The sequence below is a fragment of the Phocoena phocoena genome, chromosome 3 (assembly GCF_963924675.1).
Source record: "Phocoena phocoena chromosome 3, mPhoPho1.1, whole genome shotgun sequence".
In the NCBI taxonomy this organism is placed as follows: domain Eukaryota; kingdom Metazoa; phylum Chordata; class Mammalia; order Artiodactyla; family Phocoenidae; genus Phocoena; species Phocoena phocoena.
Genome location: NC_089221.1, coordinates 88,754,824 through 88,776,876, shown reverse-complemented (window position 1 = coordinate 88,776,876; position 22,053 = coordinate 88,754,824). Strand labels below are relative to the sequence as shown.

The 22,053-nt window shown below is 38.1% G+C and overlaps 1 protein-coding gene across 1 annotated transcript in view; it reads left to right on the top strand.

The window, feature by feature from the left end:
• FBXL17 (F-box and leucine rich repeat protein 17) overlaps window positions 1–22,053 on the top strand; it is a 477,493-nt gene that overhangs the window by 149,307 nt on the left and 306,133 nt on the right. Inside the window, exon 6 of the mRNA XM_065875233.1 lies at window positions 17,361–17,491. Coding sequence (XP_065731305.1) covers window positions 17,361–17,491 — 131 coding nt within the window. The remainder of the gene's footprint in view (window positions 1–17,360; window positions 17,492–22,053) is intronic.

Here is a 22,053-nt window from a genome sequence, read left to right as displayed (position 1 = left end):
TTAGTATGATAATCTCTAGGTCCATCCATGTTGCTGCAAATGGCATTATTTCATTCTTTTTTATGGCTGAGTAATATTCCATTGTATCTATATTACCACATCTTCTTTATCCATTCATCTGTTGTTGGACATTTAGGTTGTTTCCAAGTCTTGGCTATTGTGAATAGTGCTGCTATGAACATAGGGATGCATGTATCTTTTTGAATTACATTTTTGTCCAGATATATGCCCAAGAGTGGGATTGCTGGATCATATGGCACCTCTACTTTTAGTTTTTTAAGGAACCTCTATACTGTTCTCCATAGTGGTTGTACTAATTTACATTCCCACCAACAGTGTAGGAGGGTCCCCTTTTCTCCACACCCTCTCCAACATTTGTTCTTTGTAGACTTCTTAATGATGGCCATTCTGACCAGTGTGAGGTATGTTGTACCTTATTGTTATTGCACAAATTAGTGACTTTGATTTTTATTTTTCTAAATTAGTATAGGCAGTGTCTACGTAAGCTGTGGCAATTTATCACATTTTTTTTTCATTCTGTTAAGTCAGTAATATCTATTCAGTGAGGCTACTCTTTTTATATTTTACAACTCTATTACTCCTACTCTAGTTGTAATGTATATTTGTGCTGGATTTTCATTTCTGCAACTACAGCAGCAAGATGTATCAGTGTGACACTAGTAAAATAAATGAATTCATCTTTCAAATGACTCAGTTTGTGAAAGTCCTAACAAAGTAAAATGAACAAATGAATTTCTTTGTTGCATCTATCCTTTGATAAAATGGTTGCTTCAGGCTCTACTGTAAATATATAAATACAAAATGAGGAAAGCTGGCTATCTTTTTTGAAAGGGCTTTTCCTGGATCTTGGCTTTATACTTTAAATATTACTTTGCTTATGTTATCCTCAGTTCACTCCTTGAATTTTTATCACACACTTGTTCGTAAATTATGGTTTTCGTTGCCAGTATTCTTGTAAAAAAGGATTTCAACTTTATTTATCTGGTCTCTAACACTTGAGGTCAGTCTTTATCCAAGAAAGATATTAGGAGACACTGCTTTCAAGCTCTTTTTGGCTTTCAGATTCATTCACACTGTGTTGTAACAGAAATTTTATTTAAGGATCAGTGTGAATCTGCTTCATTCAATCTTGTGGTTTATACATAAATGCATAGTTATATCAGGCACAGATGGGGTCACATCTCTAAATTGACAGAATAGACTACCTGAATTAGAGAAACCAGATCTGGGGCTTAATGAGAATACGTTATAATGAAACTTAATGAGGAGATACACTACTGAGGGAAAGAAAGTAAGCAGATCTCATTTATTAATTAATTTTTTTATTAAAGTAAAGTTAATTTACAATGTGTTTGTTTCAGGTGTACAGCAAAGTGATTCAGTTATCATTTATTAATTTAAAATAAACATTTACTGAGAATTACAGAGTTAGAGTCCAATTAATTTGAAAACATATTCAATTGATTAAAACATTGACAGTTATATTCACTTAATAGTTTTGAACATTTATAAAATATTTAATGGTGTTTTATTATCAACTTTCAACTGTCTTATTTAAACACTATTTTCACTGCCCCTGGGCAGGTCCTGTTAGCCACAGGGAAATGCTTGCGTATGTACATATTATATATTCACTTATACACAAACACAGTACATGCCCACACTGTGCCAATCATTAACCATAGAGAATCCAAATTATCAGATTTTTCTTTACAATTTTGTTTAACATTGTGCAGTGTTTATAATGATGGCCTAAGGGGCTCCTGAATACTGAGGGGAAGAAAAATTATGTTGCATCATTATTGGAGTCACATTCTTTGAAAACAGGGAATTCATTTCCATGGTAACTCTCTATTAGTCAAAAGTTATCTATGTAACAGCAGAGGTGTGTTCTAAAATTTTATCTTGGAACCTCAGTATTTAACCAGAATTTGGGTCTACATAATATTACTCATTATTTTCCATAATAATTTTTGGAATAGAGTTTGGTTGTGAGCTCCCTCTTCTCCTGGCACACTGGCCCAATAATAGAGTCCAATAGCGTCTACTGACTAAAGGCAGTTGAGCTCTTCGTATGTTTGCTCTCCAGCCCAGAGGTATCACAGGTATTCACACAAAAGCTGTTGATCACAGTGTACTTACAAAACCGTCAGGAACATAGCTGCTTCCCCTACAGTAGACTTCCTTTCAATTGATTGTATCCCAGTGGGATGATTGGCCATCAACATTTTTTTCCAAGAAAAAAGGTGCCCACTGGAACTTTCTCTGTTATATTCATTAGTGGAAATGCTTGGTTATTATGTTTGACCAGAGGTACTTTTCAACATGCAATTGGCTATCAATTTTTGATCTTTAAAAATGAAGCAATACCCCTGTGCCTGAGAAAGCAGAAAGCAGCTCAGGATACTTTTATTTTTTTTTTTTTTATTAATTTATTTTATTTTATTTATTTTTGGCTGTATTAGATCTTGGTCGCCGTGCGCGGGCTTCCTCTAGTTGCGGCAAGCGGGGGCTACTCTTTGTTGAGGTGCGCAGGCTTCTCATTGGGATGGCTTCTCTTGTTGTGGAGCACGGACTCTAGGCGCATGGGCTTCAGCAGTTGTGGCGCGCGGGCTCAGTAGTTGTGGCTCGTGGGCTCTAGAGCGCAGGCTCAGTAGTTTTGGAACATGGTCTTAGCTGCTCCGCGGCACGTGGGATCTTCCCGGACCAGGTCTCGAACCCATGTCCCCTGCATTGGCAGGCAGATTCTTAACCATTTCGCCACCAGGGAAGCCCTCAGGATACTTTTACAGCTTTCATCTAGCTCAAAGGAGAAAAAGTTTATTAGCACCCTGGGTTTCTCAGACAAGGTGTGGGGAATGCTCAGGCAGTTCTTCCTTTTTCTGGGTTGTGATAATGAACTCTCATTAGATTGACTACTTCTTTTCATTTTGGAATCTGGCTCCCCCTTCCCCTTTCTTTCCTTTTGCTTTGTGCTGGTCCTAGGTCTGTTAGCCCTCACATCCTTTCTTCTCTCTAAGCATGCTCTTATATATCATAGGAGGCTTCCCCCTGCAGGCTGCATTTAGTGGGAGGCAGGAAGGCATAGGGAGGGAGACAGTCTGGTATTTCTCAACCTCCCTGTCTGTCTCAGGTAACATTTCTGGCAACAGCTTCATCTCCTTGGTTCCAGCCCTGGACAGACCTCCTGCAGCTCCAGCTTGTATTGGAAGACCAGGCCTGTGGCCATGAACACTGACTTCTTTCTGTCTCCCTAGCCTTAGGGTGTTTGTGGCCTTCTGCTGCTGCTAAATCTGTGGGTTACATTAGTCTCTCCAGTTTGTCTTCTCACCTTCTACTTCATCAGAATAACCACTTTCCTTAATGAAATTCCCTTTGTGTAATTTGATAAATGCTTATGGTGGTTTCTGTTTTCCTGGTTAGATCCTAATACCTATTCCTTTTTGTGTCATTCAGGGTTTCTTATGCAAGAGCACATCTAAGAGAATAGAACTGATATTTATTTCCCCTTAGAAAGTCTGGTAACAATGGGGATCAAGCACAAAGCAGAGAATTGCACATACTATAACATTTAAATTAGACTTGATGATTCCTTAGACACTCTCTAGCCATACTTTGGTCTTGGATCTAGAAAAGCTATAACTAGAGAGGTAGAGGAAGCTAGCTATGTGGTAATTAGGAATAATGAAGCTACAAGGCTGTGGTGATTCTCAAGAATAGGATAGAGGGCTAGGTGCTTAATTATAAAAGAATAGGGTTTTTTTTTGTTTTAGTTTTTTTGGTGGTACGTGGGCCTCTCACTGTTGTGGCCTCTCCCGTTGCGGAGCACAGGCTCCGGACGCGCAGGCTCACCGGCCACGGCTCATGGGCCCAGCCGCTCTGCAGCATGTGGGATCTTCCTGGACTGGGGCACGCACCCGTGTCCCCTGCATCGGCAGGCAAACTCTCAACCACTGCGCCACCAGGGAAGCCCAAAGAATAGGTTTTATACATGACCCTAGAAAGAGTAAAATTTAAATGTTTCTCAGTGCTGTAATGTATAATGTCAATTCACAGAGGCAAATGTAAAGAAAAATATTTGACTAAATAAGTTAATTGCTGTGAACTAGTTACTTGAGTTACCGATTATTAGTTACCAGTTAATTTAAGTTATATCTTGGATGGTTTTGACTGACAAGTAAAAAGTAACATGCTGGGCTTCCCTGGTGGCGCGGTGGTTGAGAGTCTGCCTGCCGATGCTAGGGGACACGGGTTCATGCCCCGGGCCAGGAAGATCCCACATGCCTGTGGTGCGGCTGGGCCTGTGAGCCATGGCCGCTGAGGTTGTGCGTCGGGAGCCTGTGCTCTGCAACAAGTAACATACTATCATGTCAGTACGTCTGTTTATTTTTTAATTTTCAAAAATCTTGGTCATGCTTTTTGTTGATGTGAGAAGGTATAAGTGACCCCAAAGTACATAATATTAAAGTAAATCATAAATTTTGATAAAGTTAGCTATATACTAGATACTGTTATTTAAATTTTCATTTCAGTTAGTTGAAGCTTTTCAACTCATAGATGGAAGAAACTGGTTGAGAGAACAGAATTAGTTCTTTGTATCAGAAAGTAGTGCTTTAATATATAAATCAAAGTTATATAATTTTTACACTTCATTTTTGAAAAATTTGCATTTTATAATAATGTAGTTTCATGTTCTATGTTACTTAAAATCAAGGAAAACTTCATAAAGACCTTCTTTCTGAGTGCTATTTCTTATTGGTATCTGATGTACTGCCTATAGCATAGTCATTAACCTAGAATTTTACATCATTTACTTCCAGCTCTTAACATTGAGTATGATTTGTACATTGTAAACCAAATGCTGTTGCTTCTTGGAACTGCTTTTGTAGGACAAAGGTAAAACTAAGTAAAACAAATGGGACCTGATTCAGTGTTTTGTAGAGTTCCTGATTTGGATTTTGAGTATGAATCCTTACATGCTCTTTAAAAAGTTTGAGTTTTCTAAGATTTTTCTCACCTGGAAAGTGTTCATTCTTTTATTATTATAGGTGATTGTTGCACTTACGTAGTATCAAGTATAATGCCAGAAATGAAGATTGTGGAAGAAATAGTATTTTTCCCAAACGTGCATCCTGATTTTTTTCTTTCTTGCTAGTAAGGGTGATCTGATTGATTCATTTTTAGACTGTTAATATCAGACTTATTAATATTTAGATTAATATCAATGAATTGTTAATTCATTTTAGATTGTTAATAACAATATTAGATTGTTAATACCAACTAGAAGGGGTATTTGAGGCTTTATTTGGGGACTTCAGGAGGGAGGGTAGGGGGGCAGAGTTACATATACATTTTGGAATGTTTCTTCTCATAAAAATGGCTTGGAGATTGAGAGAAGAGAAAGCTAATGGATGCCTAGGTTAGCTGTTTTCTTCCTGAATGACTCAGGGCGCTCCAGACCTATGGGGTAAGCCTCAGAGAGAAGCTGCAGGTACCTACTGAAGGGGCCTCATGCTGTTCCTCTGTGAACAGTACCTGGTCACAGATTAGCAAGACTAATGTCTGAAATTAAGTTTGGGGCCTCTTTCACTCTGAACTTTGACTTTAGTCTAAGGCTCAGAAATGAGAGTGTAAGCCCAAGGGATTTTCCATGTGAAGGTGAATATTCTAAACCAGAAAGAAAGAAATCAGTTGCATATTCTAAACCAGAAAGAAAGAAATAAAAGGCACTTCATTTTAGAGAGTAGGTATATCATTTCTGTAACATTTATTGAATGCCGGAAAATGACAATATATGCCAGAGTATTTTTAATTAAAAATCATTAATGTCGTTTCTTTGTTTTTCAGTTTCATACATTTAGAAATAAAGAATGGAATAATTTGGCTGTTTGACTTTAATAGTATAATATCAAGAGGTCAATGTACAGGTCACTTGGCTTAGGTATGATAAGCTTTTGTCTTGGGCTAATGGCATTTCAGTTATTTTACTACTTTTAAAAATAAGGTCGTAAAACTTTTATTTGGAATATATTTCCAAAACTTTTGACACATTGAAGTGTGATAAGTGGATTCAGGTGACTGAAATGGGTTCAAAATTCCATGAATTGTCTTTTTTAAAAAAACAGATCTGTGAACTTGGTATGAGGAAATGAAAGAGAAGTATACAACCAGTCCAATTAGACAAAGTCATCTTTCCTTGCGTGCTTCACAATTGACTTAATTTATCCTTAATTTATTTAAGCTTTGATTTTTTTCTTATTTAAGTCAAACAGTATGAATGTTTTATTTTTTAACTGAGGAGAAATTCTTTTTCTTAGCTCCTGCTAGGTAAAAAAGTGACAGGGCTGCTTAGTGCTGCTAACTTTAAGTGCTGTTTGTAGTCTGTTATGAGCTCTATGGAGAAAATCTTCTATGGAGAAAAGAAAGGGATTTGGTAGAAAGAAGTCCTAGAAAAAAGTCAATTAGAGACTGTGCTGCCTGCCAGAGTGGAAGAGGAGGAGCGGAGCATCCATTCTGATTTGTTGCACAAAGAAAACAGGAAGCCAGTTAACAAATATGCACATTTCTGCAGCAGAAGACAGTGATTAAAATTTTTGGTGGCTTTCCTGGTGGTGCAGTGGTTGAGAATCTGCCTGCTAATGCAGGGGACACGGGTTTGCGTCCTGGTCTGGGAGGATCCCACATGCCGCGGAGCGGCTGGGCCCGTGAGCCACAACTACTGAGCCTGTGCGTCTGGAGCCTCTGCTCCGCAACAAGAGAGGCCGCGGTAGTGAGAGGCCCGCGTACCGCGATGAAGAGTGGCCCCTGCTTGCCGCAACTAGAGAAAGCCCTCGCACAGAAACTAAGACCCAACACAGCAAAAATAAATAAATTAATTAATAAACTCCTATCCCCAACATCTAAAAAAAAAAAAAATTTTTTTTGGTGAACTACTCAAAAATTCCTGCCAACTCACATCAAAACTGTGAAAACTTACAGATTGTTTAAATGTTCTTCATTTTAAGAACGAACATGAAAATAGAGAACTGATTATGCTTCTTGTTCTAAAGTGATCTTTAATTGCATAGAGTGAGAATGTTGTTTTTTATTATTTAATGCTTATGTATTACTGAGGTTTATGTTCAAATATATCACTTTTAGAAACATGTAGCTTCAGAGCTGCAGATCCTGCGTTCGATATAGTTGAAAGAACGGAGACCTGGTTTACAGAAACCTAGGTACATGAAATTATTGTTAATGTTTTGTTCTTGATTTCAAATTTACTCATTCAGCAATCAGCATTTAATAATTTCGTTTTGTGCACCTAGTACTGTGTGAAGCACTGGTGACACAAAAGTGAATAAGACATGGTCACTGACCTGCATTAGCTTGCCTTAGACTCTAGTGGGAGAAACATACACTTAATTAGACTAAATTATAAAGCAGTGTTTAAGGCCGTGGTGGGAGAACGAGCAACATCAGTGGGTGTACAGAGGGCAGAGTCTCTTAATCTGACGGTGGGCATCCTGGGAGGTTTTACAGAGGATGTGTACTGGAGGTGTGAAGGCTGAATTATGCTTTGACAGGAAGTGAAGCCAGCCTTGTAACCGCTCCAGGTGGCTTGGGACAATATTGCTGCTAATGCTTTTTTTTTAGAATCATGCTAGTCCACTATGTATTGTTTTTTATTACTCGGGGTATGTATGCCCACAAAGTGGTTTAATCAATTAATTAATCATTTTTTTTACTCACTATAAATTGAAAGGCCAGTATGATTGTACCTAGCTAACCTAATGAATTGAGCACATTTATATATAATTAATACTTTGATATATTAAATTTAGAAGTGTAAGTGCTACCTGTGTGCCGATGAGGCCCACATTTATTTGACGTCTCTCCTTGGATATCTAACAGGCATCTCAGATATAGTATATTCAAAACCAAAGTCTCTCCCTACCTGTCCCCAAAGCATCTTAGTTAATTGCAGTAATACCTTCCAGTTGCTCAAACCAGAAACCTTGGAATTATCCCTGATTCTTATTTTTCTCTTGTGCTCCATAACTAATTTGTCAGAAAATTCTGTTGATTCTAATTTCAAATGTATCCAGAATCTGATCACTTTATACTACCTTCAGCTGCTGTCACTGTGGCCCAGGTCACTGATGTTGCTTGACTAGCTTAATTCATTACAGCTTCTCTGCTTCTACCATTGCTCCCTAGTCTAGCTAGACTCACACAGAAGCTAGAATAATCATTTAAAAATGTAGCTTAGATCCTGTCACATACCTGCTTAAAACCCACCAAATTCCCAGATTCCTTAGAGCAGAAGCTAAAATCCTTACTTTGGCCTACAAGGCCTCACCCAGTCTTCCCTTCTTTGCTCCCCTCTTTGGCCATGTCTCTAATTAGTTTTCCTTCTATTCACTCGGCTCCAGAACCTCTGGCTCCTTACTAATCCTCCAAAACGCTAGACCAGTTCCCATCTCAGGGCCTTTGCACTTATTCTTGTCCCAGGCATCAGCATGGGTTTGTTTTCTGCCTCACCTCCTTCAAACTTGTGCCCATATATCTTTTCAATGAGATCATTCTTGATTGCTTATTTAAAATTAAACTCCATCTTTCTTCCCCCCCCCCTGGTTCCCATCTGCTGTGCCTTGCTTTATTTTTTTCTCTATAGTACTTAACACCTTTTAACATACTATACAATTTGTTTACTTATTGTTTCTACTGCCCCCTTCCAACTAGAAATATAAGTACCCTATGGACAGGGATTTTTTTGTCTGTTTTGTTCACTGCTATATTTTTAGCAGCTGGAATATTTTCTGGTACATAATGGATGCCCAATAAATAGTTACTGACTATATGAATAATAGTCTTCTATGTTCTTTTTTGAGTGATTGAAGAGGCTGAGCTTTTTAAATTATTTTTACACTTTCAGTAACTGGATTTAAATATCAGTTGCTCTGCACTAGGGAAGTGGTTCCTTGTCCAGGCTGGGATCAACTGGGTATCTTTTTCAGAAATAGGAATGGTTAGCCTTACCCCAAGCCAATTAAATCAGAACCTCTAAGGATGGGACCTGGTCATTAGTGTTTTTTAAAAGTTTCCCCATATCCTAATGTGTAGCCAAGGTTAGAGCCATGTGCTCAGGAACATTTAAATAAGTATGAATGAATGAATGAAAGTTCACCACAACTACTGCACCAGAGATGCAGATTTGGACCAGCTCAAGCATTAGGATTGGATGTCAAATGTTTGCAATGAGAGCTTGGTCCTGAGCAGCACAGCGCAGGGAGGGCTGGTGGGGGAGGAGGAAGGGAAGGTGAGTAGATGGAGAAAACAAAGAGGGGACTCCCAAGCAGCTGTAGCGGGAAGGAAAGTTTGTTCCCCTGGTCCCTTGGCAGCTGTTGCCAATTGACGATTTCTGTCTAAAAGGCATAGTTCTGTTGTGGGCTGCCTAGTTAGTAATTTGTGTTAAGGCAGGTATATTATATTTTAAGACTCACTAATTTTTCCTCTCTCTGAAGTAATCAGGAAGTGAGCTCAGTTTTAAATAATGAATACAGGTCTCTGAGCACAGTGAGAATAACTTCTCAAAACTTGGAGAAAGAGGTTTGAGCTGTTTTAACTTAAGATGTCAGGGAATAGTAGGTATGGAGAGTGAACGGCCTTGATACGCAAGCTCTGGGATTCCTTTCTGCAGTTGAAATGTTTTTGTTTTCCTGAAGGTTTCAGAGAAGGTGGGAGATATGATCAGAGTTATTTAAGGAATATTTATCTGACTGGTTATGTGGCAAGAAGGAGTTAGAAGGGATCGCTCTGAAGAGAAGCAGTGAGTAAAGTGTCCTAGAAAGCAAAACAGAGAATGAATAAAATGGTGAAAGATGTCAGATCCAGTAGGAGAATGGCAGAACCAGCCAGGCCTTGGGTTTGGAAATAAAGCAAAGAGACAGCATCCCATTGTGATTAACAAGGCAGTGGTTGGAAGGAACACATAAAGAAGGAGCCAGAGAATTAACGTGGTAGCTATTGTGGATGTGATAAGCATTCCAGACTCTGGAAGTCCTATTTTCATGGTTAGAATTAGAAATTTTTATTGTCTCTGCCAGGCTCTCAGGCTATTTGAAAGCTTTCAGTTATACCCTGAGTGTCTCAGTTCTGTGAGGTGCTGGGAAGGATTTGCCTGATGTCCTAAATGTGACTTATCTAGCTTTTATTACTCTCTCCATACTCGAGTACCAGCCTTAACCAAACTGAGGTTCAGCCTAGTTGATGAGCAGAAGGGATGCCCCTCGCTCTCTCCTTTGTCCAACCAAGTTCTCTAAAATAACAGAACCTGTCGAGGTGCGGAAGCCTTCCTGTGCTCAGGGACAGAAATTCCCTCTCTGCCCCATTCCATTCCATTCCCAGCAGTCTCAGTTTCTTTACTATTATTTTTAGTCTTGCCATGCACAACCCCTACTATAGCCCCTCCCTTTCTCCTTGTATCTCCCTCCCTGTCCTTAATAGGTGGCTCTCCCCACTTTCTTATAAATGCCTTTCTCTGACCCCTCTGTCTCCCTGTGCTTTTGGTCTCTCCCATGATCCCCATCTTGGCAGCCTGACAGGTGATTGGCAGGTGAGTGTGTGTTGCTGATCTACAGCCCCAGCAGCCTGTCTTAACCCTTGACTTTGCTCCCTAAAGATTACAACCGATTGCTTTGAAACTCAGTCACAATGAAGCCAACATCGACAGGGCTGGCAAGAAGTAATTTGGGTACTAGTTGACATTTGAACATATTTAACTATACAGAAGTTTTTATTCTTTTCAAAAATTATCTCCTCCAACTGGCTTCACGTAAATTATCCTCGTTAGTCTGAAACAGTGGAACATCCCTGCTGCCTTTGCCAAGGTACTGTAAGTCCTCTTATGCTGCTTCATCCCCTTTAGTCAACCTGCACAATTGAGGATTTTGTTTCATTTTTTACTTTTCCAGAGTCTTAACAAAATTTGGAAGCTATTTGAGGTCTTTTTATAATCCTCCAAGTCTGTGTTTCCTAGGTAACATTTTAGTGTCTCATTTTATTCTTAAGTACATCCACAGCCATACAATCATTGACTAATTTTAGCCTTTAACCTGAATTGGCTATAAGTAATATTTTTTCACAATAAAAGCAGTATTAAACTGAAAGTTGATTACCTGCATTCTACATTCTGACTTGAATTTCTTTTAAAATACCTTATGAAGCTGTTTAAAAATTGGAATGAAACATTTAAAAGATCCTGGTGGTATGGCTTTGCTTATTCAAATCCTCTGTGATTTGTGTAACCCAAGACTACCAGTGAATTTGTAAGGGAAAGAAAGTTTAATTAAAATGTCAGTTTCCTAAATGTAATTATTTGTTTATGAAGGATTATTTTAGGTAGCTTTTTATGAAACGCTGGAGGGCACTATTATGAAATTCCCATAGCTAGGGAGGGAATCTGATGAATTTGACAGAGCTGTTTGTGGGGTTCTGAATAAAAATGCCACGCCCCTTAGAGGTGCTCCGTATGTCGTATATTGATGCCGGTTACCAGGAATTAACCTCCTGGAACTGCCTTTGGATACTGTCATATTTCAAGTTGAACTGGCCAATGTGGTCATAGGGAAGGTGACACCAGCGTAGTCAGTGACTGTCAGCTCATGAAAAATGAGCCTTAATTGAATCCGAGGGCAAAACACTCTTCAAGATCTCAGTAGAAAGCTGGCATGTGAGAGCCAAAGTAAACCTTTTTCCTCATGTTTGAGTCTTTGCTCCATTGGAAGAGAAAGAATGCTCCATTTATGGACAATAAATACAGGGCAGTATCAGCCACAAGTGAACCCGTGTCATCATCTGACCCACCTTGAACTGATGAATGGGCATGGATGTAGGATTTCTGAAAGCTCAGGAGTCAATGAACTAGAATTAGAATTTTATCACATGTAGATAGTTTCTGGAATTGTTACTTCTTGCTATTCCATTAGTTCTAGAAGATATCTTTGGGTTTTCCTATGTCTGAAAAATAGTTTAGATTTGCCATCGACTCTCTGCCTATTATCGGCACTTTAATAAGTTATTCAAACCTCTTTGGTCCTCAGTTACATTCCCTAATACGAGGGGACCGATCTGGCACAAATAAAGTTTTCTTTCCTACAGAACTTTATTGTATCCTCCCACTGGGTCCTGGTCGAGGAAGTAATTTTTTTTTTTATTGTGGTAAAATGTACATAACAAAAGTTTACCTTTTTAACCATTTTTAAGTGTACAGTTCAGTGGTGTTAAGTACATTCACAGTGTTGTGATGAGATATTTTACAGTGAAGGAAGCTAAGAGATAAAGTCATAATTCACATAGAAACTTTGTGCCAGAAGCTGTTGTAGACCCCAGAATATGCATGTGTAGGAGATATTTATGTGGCTGGATAGAATTTTTATGATTTTCATCTTTGTAGTGAGTATAATACAGTATAATTGGGAAAATAAAGTGATGCTGTATATGTATTAAACATGGCTATATTTCATAACAGTTCACATATGCATATGGTTACACGTAGCAAAATTCATCCACAACATTCATAGGTTTAATAGTCATGCTTCAAAATATTTTCTAGCCGCTCTGTGGGTCCATTTCGTGTATTTCTGATTTGGCTGTGGTACAGACGTGAGGCTGCTGTCAGGACATGAGCTCAGCAAGCTGCCCAGTACGTGCAACTCACAGAGGCTACTTCATTCTTTACATGTACCCAGAACAGTAGTGATGAAAATTTTGGGGGTGTTGGGATCAAAAATACCCTGTAAAGAAAGCTAACTATAAAAATAATGTGGCTTTAGAAAATGGTGATTTTTTAATTGAGGTATAGTTGACAATATTATAGTAGTTTATGGTGTACAAGAGTGATTCAAAATTTTTATAGATTATACTCCATTTATAGTCATAAGAAATGGTGATTTTTATATAGAAAATAGAAATACGGGGTACATTACTGAGGGGAACATTAAGAGGGATATCAAATTTAACAGTGATTCTGATCCTTGACATGTATAAGTTCATCTTTGCTTAATCAAGAATGAGAAAACTTGACCAGTGAAACCATTTTAGCTACTAGTTTAGCTCCAATGCAAAATCTTGTGAAAAAGTTTAGTGAAAGTGAAAAGACAGTTACCTTGTGGTATTAAGATATGTATAGGAAATATGTGACTGTTCTCAGAATATGAATTGAAAGCCAGGAGCTATGCAAACATTTTCATAATGGATTTCCATTAAAGTCATCTTTCCATGATTGAAGACTGGTTTGAGAAATTTAGTTCCCCAATGTGGAGCTAGTAAGAGTGACCACATCAGAGTTGCTCGTCTTCCCAGGAAGTGTTTTCTTGGCCACTGAAGATACACCTAGAGAGAAGGCTGAATGGAGCAAGCATCTCCCTCTAAGCTTTTGTGAACATACGATCTAAAGAAGGGCAGTGAGCCTCAGAGTTTAAAGTGGCTAAGGATATTCCCCCTTGTCTTAAGAGAAACCTGACTTCTCTTCAAGTATACAGAGTCCCCTATAGCCCTTCTGTATTGATTTTCTATTGCTGTACAGCAAATTACCATAGACTTAGCATCTTAAAACCACATATATTTATCATCTTACTATATCCATGGGTCAGAAGTCTAGATGCTGCAACTTGGTTTTTCCAGGGTCTCACGAGGTCATAATCAAGGTGTCAGTTGGGGTTGTATCTCTTTCTAGAGTTTAGATCCTCTTACAAGCTCATGTAGTTGTTGGAGGAATTCAGTTCCTTGTAGTTATAGGACTGAGGTCCGCATTTTCTTTCTAGCCGTCAGTCAGGGACTGCTCTCGGCTCCTAGAGGCCTCTTGAGGGTCTTAGCCATGTGGTCTTTTCACTGGGCCTTTCACAGTCCCTCTCAAAACGTGGTTGCTCACTTCTCCGAGGCCAGCAGGAGAATCTCTCTGACCTCTAGATCCTCTGTCAGAGCTCAACTGATTAGGCCAGGCCCATCCAGGATACTGTCTTTTGACTAATTCAGTGTTTAATTGGTCAGGGATCTTAATTATAGCTGCAAAATCCTTTTACTTTTCCTTATAAGGTCCTGCCCACACTCAAGGTCAGGGATTATGTTAGGGCATGGGTCCTTGGGGTCATTTTAGAATTTTACCTACCATACCTGTTCATTTTCTCACTGTGTTTCTCAGGGTCAGAAAGTGGAGGCAGGATCCTCTTTGCTCTCCATGGCTGCTTCCAGACCATTGCTCTTCCAACATTTGTGAAAAATAACAACAACAAATATAACTAACAAAATATCGAGACTTTGAGACTTGTTCCATTTGGCATTACCATTGTCTCTCCTGTTTTATTGCAGTCTTCTCTGTACTCCTTGTGTCTCCTGCTCTTTCATAAAAGACATGGGTACTGGCCTCACAACCTTGTACTTTGCTCCAAGCCTAGCTGTTATTCTGGATGATTTCTGTTTCCATCACCACATGGAGATACGTCAGGAGTTGGGAGGGAAGAAAGCATAGCAAGGAGCACGTGCATCAGCCCTTTGATTCTTTAAATGACTTTAATGATGTCTGAAAGATTATTAGAAACTTATTTTGCTATCTGTTTTGTATTTCATATAGTCTTTTGGTTATTGTTCCTTTAGGTACTTCAAAACATTTTTGTGGTTTTGTTTAATACCAGCCTACCTTATTTGTGGTAGGTAGAGAGGTAAAGGATAGGAATCAGGTGCCATGTTTGGGGTATAAAGCTAGAGCCCAAGCAGCCCACCTATGGGTTCTGGGCGTGGTGTTGGCTATAGCTCTCAGACAGTGGAGTTCGGAGACCCTTGAGGAAGGGGAAGCAGCGAGTCAGCCCGGGTTCTGACTGGTCAACTGTATGGAGCTGCTGAGACAGCCAGAGCAGTCTGTCATTTTGTTTGTTTTTGTTTCTTGTTTTGTTTGTTTAACAAAGGTGAGTCTGTTCCCTTTCGTTATGCTTTGGTTGCCAAGTACCAACAATGTTCTGATGTTGGTAAAGCCTCAGTCCATGATAACTTGAGGAAGAACTTTGTCCAACCCATTTCTTCTTTCCTGGTCCTGCCTCCGTTCTCTCGTGTTGTCCTGAGTCCCACACTGGATGGCGACTTCTTGGAACATCTGACCTGAGAGGCTAATTGCAGAGAGGTTTTCCTGAATCTCGTGCTGAAGGCTCAGAATTCAGCCTTAGTGACAGAGGCTTGCTGTCTCAACTAGAAAGCGTTCCCTACTGTTGTGGACCTTTTTGCATTTCACCCTCTTAGCCATCCCTGTTTCTCTCCGTAGCCCTGCAACATGCATCAGAGCAGGGGGCAGGGACTCTGCATGAAGCCTTTCTGTGAGCTGAGGTGGGGAGGAGGGTGTGCGTGCTGCCTGGCAGACCCAGTTCTCCACAGCTGCTCTGTCCAACACTGTAGCCACTGGCCACAGATAAAAAAAAGTAAATGCAAACTAAACAACATTAAATAAGGTAAAAAAAATTCAGGTGGGGCTTCCCTGGTGGCGCAGTGGTTGAGAGTCCGCCTGCCGATGCAGGGGACAGGGGTTCGTGCCCCGGTCCGGGAAGATCCCACATGCCGCGGAGCGGCTGGGCCTGTGAGCCATGGCCGCTGAGCCTGCGCGTCCGGGGCCTGTGCTCCGCAACGGGAGAGGCCACAACAGCGAGAGGCCGGCGTACCACAAAAAAAAAAAAAAAATTCAGGTCCTTCTTCACACTAGTGGCGTCTCAAGTGCTCAGTAGCCACGTGTGACTAGCAGTTACCATATTCAACAGCGGAATTAGAGAACACTTCCATCATTGCAGAAAGTTCTCTGGGATGGTGCTGCTTTAGAGTGTTTCTTTCCCTTTTGTCCTACAGCAGCGGCAATACCAGTGTCTTGTCTTCTCTTGGGGTCGAAGCTCGCCTCACTCACTGCTCTTACGCCTGCAAGTCAGCGTCATGCAGGAATTACCTCCTTCCGCTACAGCAGGACTTGAGGGTGGCCTAGAGAAGACTGCCATCTCCTGGAGGGCTCCCTGATGGTGCTGGAAAGGCCATGTACTAGCTTTCTATTGCTGTAACAAATTATCGCACACTTAGCAGCTTAAAACAGCACAAATTTGTTATCTCATAGTTTATTAGAAGATCACCACAGGTTTCATCAGACTAAAATCATCCACCTTGTATTCTTTTCTGGAAGATCGAGAGGAGAATGTTTTCTTGCTCCGTCAGGTTTTTGAGGAAATTCAGTTCCCTAAGGTTGTAGGTCTGAAGTCCAGTTTTCTTACTGGCTGTCAGCTCTAGAAGTTGCCCACATTCCTTGACTCCTGGCCCTTTTCCTCCAGACACAAAGCCAGTAAAGGCAGGTTGAATCCCTTTCACAATTCAAATGTCCCCTGTATCTTCCTCCCTCGCATCTCTCTGACTTTAGCTGGACTCACGTGACTAGTGGGCCTAACCTGGGTAGTCTCCTCATCTCAAAATCCGTAACTTTAATCACATCTGCAAAGTCTCCTTTGCCATATGAGGTAGCATATTAAGGCATAGATATCCTTGGGAGGGGTGTTATTTGGTCTACCACATGCTTCCAGATTAATTCTTTGCATGTTATTAAGCAAAAATAGCTTATTTGAGATACAGTTTATTTGAAGAGGATAATTAAGATCCTACCAAAAAAAAAAAAAAGATCCTACCATCTTTGTGTAAATGATATTATTATTAATTTTCCTTGGAGACAACATCAGGGGAAGGCAGGAAACATCAAGAAAGCAGTAGAGAAAGTGAACAAATAGGGAAGGTGGTACATGGAGAAAATCTTTACTTCTTAAACAATGTTTTATATTGCTTTTCACATAGTGGAACATACAACCCATAATACTGCAATTTGGAGTACATTGATAAAATATCACCAAGATATCTCTGAATTAACCACTTACTCATATTTTATCTTTAAAAAAAAAGAGAGAAAACCTATACAAAAGTGGCATTATAATCACGAAGATAAATATCTGAAATGGAACAATGTTAAAGAAAATAAGCCTGTCAAATTGTGGGTAATTATGTGAGAGATTTAACAGCTTTCCCACCTATTAGATTGCTAACTTTTTTGATTTTTATGATGCCTCAATAAATCTATTTGATTTTAATGTTTGTTGCCATTCACTTGTTCATCATAGATTTCTGACCTCATTTCTAATTTAGTATTAAAATATTATGTAACCATTTAGTTTAATCAAATAATTCTAGACTGTTGTCTATTGTACAGTGATACTCTATAATAAACTATATTTATAGTTTTTGAGGATGAATGTAGTATTTATATTTCTCATCTTTCATTTTATTTATCTCATTAGCTAAGAAACCTTTCCAGCTTGGACCTACGTCATATCACTGAACTGGATAATGAAACCGTGATGGAAATTGTCAAGAGGTGCAAAAATCTAAGCTCTCTCAATCTCTGCCTGAACTGGATCATAAATGACAGGTAACCATTGTAACATCTTAAAAATACTTTTCCATAGGGAAACATGTGCTCTATGTACCAAGTACTGATTATCATTATAATAAGGCATGTCTGCTTTAAGGAAAATGTGATAAAGCCATGACTTTTAAAATAGATATGTTTAAGTTTTGAAAACCATTTAGAAGTATACTTTTAACCCATCCATTGCTTATATTTGCAACAAGGTTTTTATGTGCTAAGACTCAAATGTTTGCCTGAACAGTTATAATAATAGAAGTCTATTGAATTTTCTCTTTGTCACCCACCCAAGACATATTGTTTATTTGTCACTTTAATATTTTTGCAACATTTGTGTTAATTTTACTTTTCACTTATCAAGGAAAATGGTTCTGAGAAACTGTTTCAAACATTATGCATTCAGATCCTTTCTCAAGGATGACATTTTGTTTTCTGTATAAATAGAATTTGTTTTGAAAATGAAAGTCATGTGATGGACAGTTTAATATGTAGTGTAAAAATGTGTAAAATGGGTAGTTTTAAAAACAAACAATGATAAACCAGTTTTTATCTGAAATACTTAATGAAGGAAATAAAAAGATGCAAGAACCCTTGAAAATAGATTTCTTTGTAATGAAAACAGCTGCAGAGTTAGCACTACTCTACTACTGCTGATTAGTTTAGGTGGGTTCTTAAATATAAGCGTGAGATAAGATTCTTGCCCAGTAACTTTTCAAGAATAAATTTTTTAAAAAAGTTAGGCCACCAAAAATATTTTGCTTTCAAAATAGAAAGCACTATTTCAGCTATAATTAGAACCTATTTAGATTTAAATATTTTTCACAAATTAGAGCAGAGGTTTATTAAGTTTGTGTGGGATAATGCTTTAAATTCAATACACGTCCCCCTTTCACTTTTAATTTCCTTTTATACTTTTAACAATAAAATCGTGTAGACTACATTTTCCCCAAGTATGGTAAATTCTAGTGACTTTATTTTTTTTTTTTTTGCGGTACGCGGGCCTCTCACTGCTGTGGCCTCTACCGTTGTGGAGCACAGGCTCCGGATGCGCAGGCTCAGCGGCCATGGCTCACGGGCCCAGCTGCTCCGTGGCATGTGGGATCCTCCTGGACTGGGGCACATACCCCTGTCCCCTGCATCGGCAGGCGGACTCTCAACCACTGCGCCACCAGGGAAGCCCTCTAGTGACATTTTTATAAAATACCCTGCATTGCTCTTTAAATTATGTGATCGCTTTTGACTTAGCTCTTTCTTAGTAAAATTTTTCTTGAAAAATTTACTAATCCAGAATTGGCCCATGGTCATCATTTATAAAAGGTGTTTATTGTTTTTGAGTAACAGTCACTATGTGAGGTGGATCAAAATCTAAAGAAAATTGATGAAAATTTTAAAAATTAAATTATTCTCTATAATCAACATTCGCCTACATAGCCAATTATGTGGCAACTTAAAAATAATCTTTTAAGTGTTTTTCATAATAACTAATAAAATAAAGTACATGAAAAACATCATCCTGTGGTTTAGGCATTTAGCATTAGCTTAATATTGAGGTAAACTTCTTGGTAATGCTTCAGGTTGAAAGGTGAAAACTATTTGTGCCACAATATGGTTATGAAAACGATTGCCTTTCATTGCACAACAGTATTCTATGTCCATGCATAGAAGACTCAGTACTTGGAGCCTACAGAGGTAAATTAGATGCAGTCCATATATGATTATAAGGGCTATCTGCTTGGTAAACATTTTGCTTAGGTTTGTATTAGTTACACAAAGATATTCAGAGATTTCTCATCATTTAGCTCTTCAAATGCTTATTTAGCCACAACTGGGTATTTACAAATAAAAAAGTGGGCAGCCCTCACCTTCTCGTTCTTAGGTTCCATCTACTCAGATCTCTTGCTATTTCAGTCATTTTTTTCTAATTATAATGGTTATTTGGTATTTGATCCTAAATACCTGTACTGTAGAGATTTATTTGCAAGGAATGAAAGTGTATTTTTATGTTTTTAATGGAAAAGTTTGGATTAATTGAGAAATCATGCATTTTAATGAGGCTGAGCGGTAGAGTTTTAAAGATCAGACTCTTTTAGGTTTTAATTACACTGCTTGCACTTATCCTGTGTACTGTAATAGGAGTTTCAAACATTAAAACCTACTTTGTAGTATCATCTAAATTACTCAGCTCATTGTTCTTGCCATACTCTATCACTAAGCTAAGTAATATTTGTAATTATATTGGTATAAATCTAGGACTTCCCATCAGACTTAATTATAATTTCAGCACTTAGCCGAGATGGGTTAGTAACCTTTCATATAGAGGACACTGGAATGCACTAATGCATTTAGCCTATCAATTAGCGTCTGTTTTACGTTTGTTCATTATTATTATTCTCTAGTAAATCAGGAGGCATTTATTAACCCCCTACTAAATACTTGGTGCTGTGTCTCAGACTGTGGAGCACTGAGTCCCTGCTGCTCTCAGAAGGTTTTCTCTTTAGGTGACATAAGACTTAATGAGTGAGATAATAGTGAGCCTTGTAAGGATAGAGGGGAGGAAGGTAACCTGTATTACCCAGGTAATTGATAGGCACTTTACATGTGTTCTCAATTAATCCTTTCAACATCTTTTGTCAGCGGAAGGTCATACTATTCCTATTAAATTTAGCCCATTTGTTTGACTTTTCTTTGGCTTTTCCAGTTGTATGTATTTTACATCTTTGCTGCAGTAAAAACTGGATGGGGACAAACAAGAAAAAGCAAATGGCTGATGAGTCAATTTCCATTTCGTAGCTAGGTTCACATACAATTGACATTTATATGTAACATTCTTAGTTTTTTTTTAGACTAATCTCATCATTTTCTTTCATAATAAAGTTACAATAGAACCTTTAGATACTATTTTAAACTTAATACCTGTGAAAAGGATCTATGTTTAATGCTGCTAGCTTTAATAAAGGATTCCTCACGTGAAGATACACTTTGATACTCTTCCCAGATCTTTAGATATAAGATTTATGCTGGACTTTAAAAGATTTTATCAATAAACTTTTTTTGAAGCTCAAAATTTTAAAATATTTAACAATTGAAGATCTTTACTGTTAAGCTCATGAAACCTTTTAGCATTCTGTGGTTCTTGAATTGATCTGTGTGACTAAGACATGCTGTTCTTTATCTTTGTTTTCTAAAAGGACTTTTTGTGTTTAGAGAGTTAAACGGCGTGATATTTTCTTGTATTCAGAAGGATGGTCTTAGTAGTCGTTTGACATTTACCATTGCTTTTGAATACAAATCAAATCCAAGTGGTTTATGAAAAGACGACGCTGACTATTTCTATCAATGATTTAAATTAAACATCTGGTTATTATGTCTCCTCTACTCTCTCTGACTGTAAGTTTATTGGAATGTTTACTTGTATTTGATATAAATCCTTTGTTATTTCACATTCAATTTGGTCTTCATTGTTTTTGTATGTTTGGTATAGAGTCCAGAAGCAGCATGCTTTGAATGTAAAAAAAAGATATATAAAAACGTGAATGGTTCTGAGCATCTTTATAGTAATATGCCTATAATGGTTTTTTTTTTGTCAAGAAGAATTAAGTGAAATCTAATTTATTTTAATAGATCTTTATGGAAGCTATTTTTAATATTTAAATTGGCTACCAAAGAGAGAATTAATCTACCTAATTTCAATTTTTAACATTAGTCCTGAAAATAAAATTTGATCATATAATGTATATACCCATTATCTAATATATGATGCTTTCATTGACAGTTGACCATGCTTGCTCATGAATTAGGAAAACAGTACAAGATAACAATACAAGAGAAGTGAAAGACTCTCTAGCATCCGTCAGCTAAAGTCACAAAACAGCAAAAGTCAGGCTGGTTGTTAAAGTCAGTTATGCTGCCAACTAGTTGAACTTGCCTAGCTAGAGATTTATTCTTTGAATTTGCAGTTTAAAACAAAATTGAATGTAAGTTTGTTGAACATGGATAACTAAGGATACCTTCTTTAAGGAGTTAATTTGCTGTATGAATCTTATATTTATGTAAAGGCAGCTGTTGCATCAGTGGACACTCTAAAATTTGAGGACTTTTAAATCGGAGACTGTTGCAACCAGTTTCTTTCAAGTATAAAATAACGTTTACAATATGTTACTCTTTCACTTTATATGTACTTGTGTTTAGAATAGTAACTATAAATATCTTCTCTTTAAGTAAAACTTTTGAATACCATCATTTTGAAATTGCAAACTGGTGGGCTCAGCTGAGTCCGGTCCACAAAGCTGTTTTGTTTGGCCTATACAATATTTTAAAAATTGAATTAGTTACCAACTTAAAAAAATTGGGGTAGTTCACATAAAAATTCTGCATTTTGGCCTTCTCTTGGGAAAGTTGCAAATCTGGCAACATTGGACCCACAGTTTCTCACGTCAACAGTTTTTCCAGGATGAGTAACGGGCTTTTCTCGTTGGCCATTCTCCAATTTCTCTACTATTCCCACCCAGCATGACCTATTTTTTAATATTATCTACTTGTTCCTTACCCAGTCTACGAATTGAATT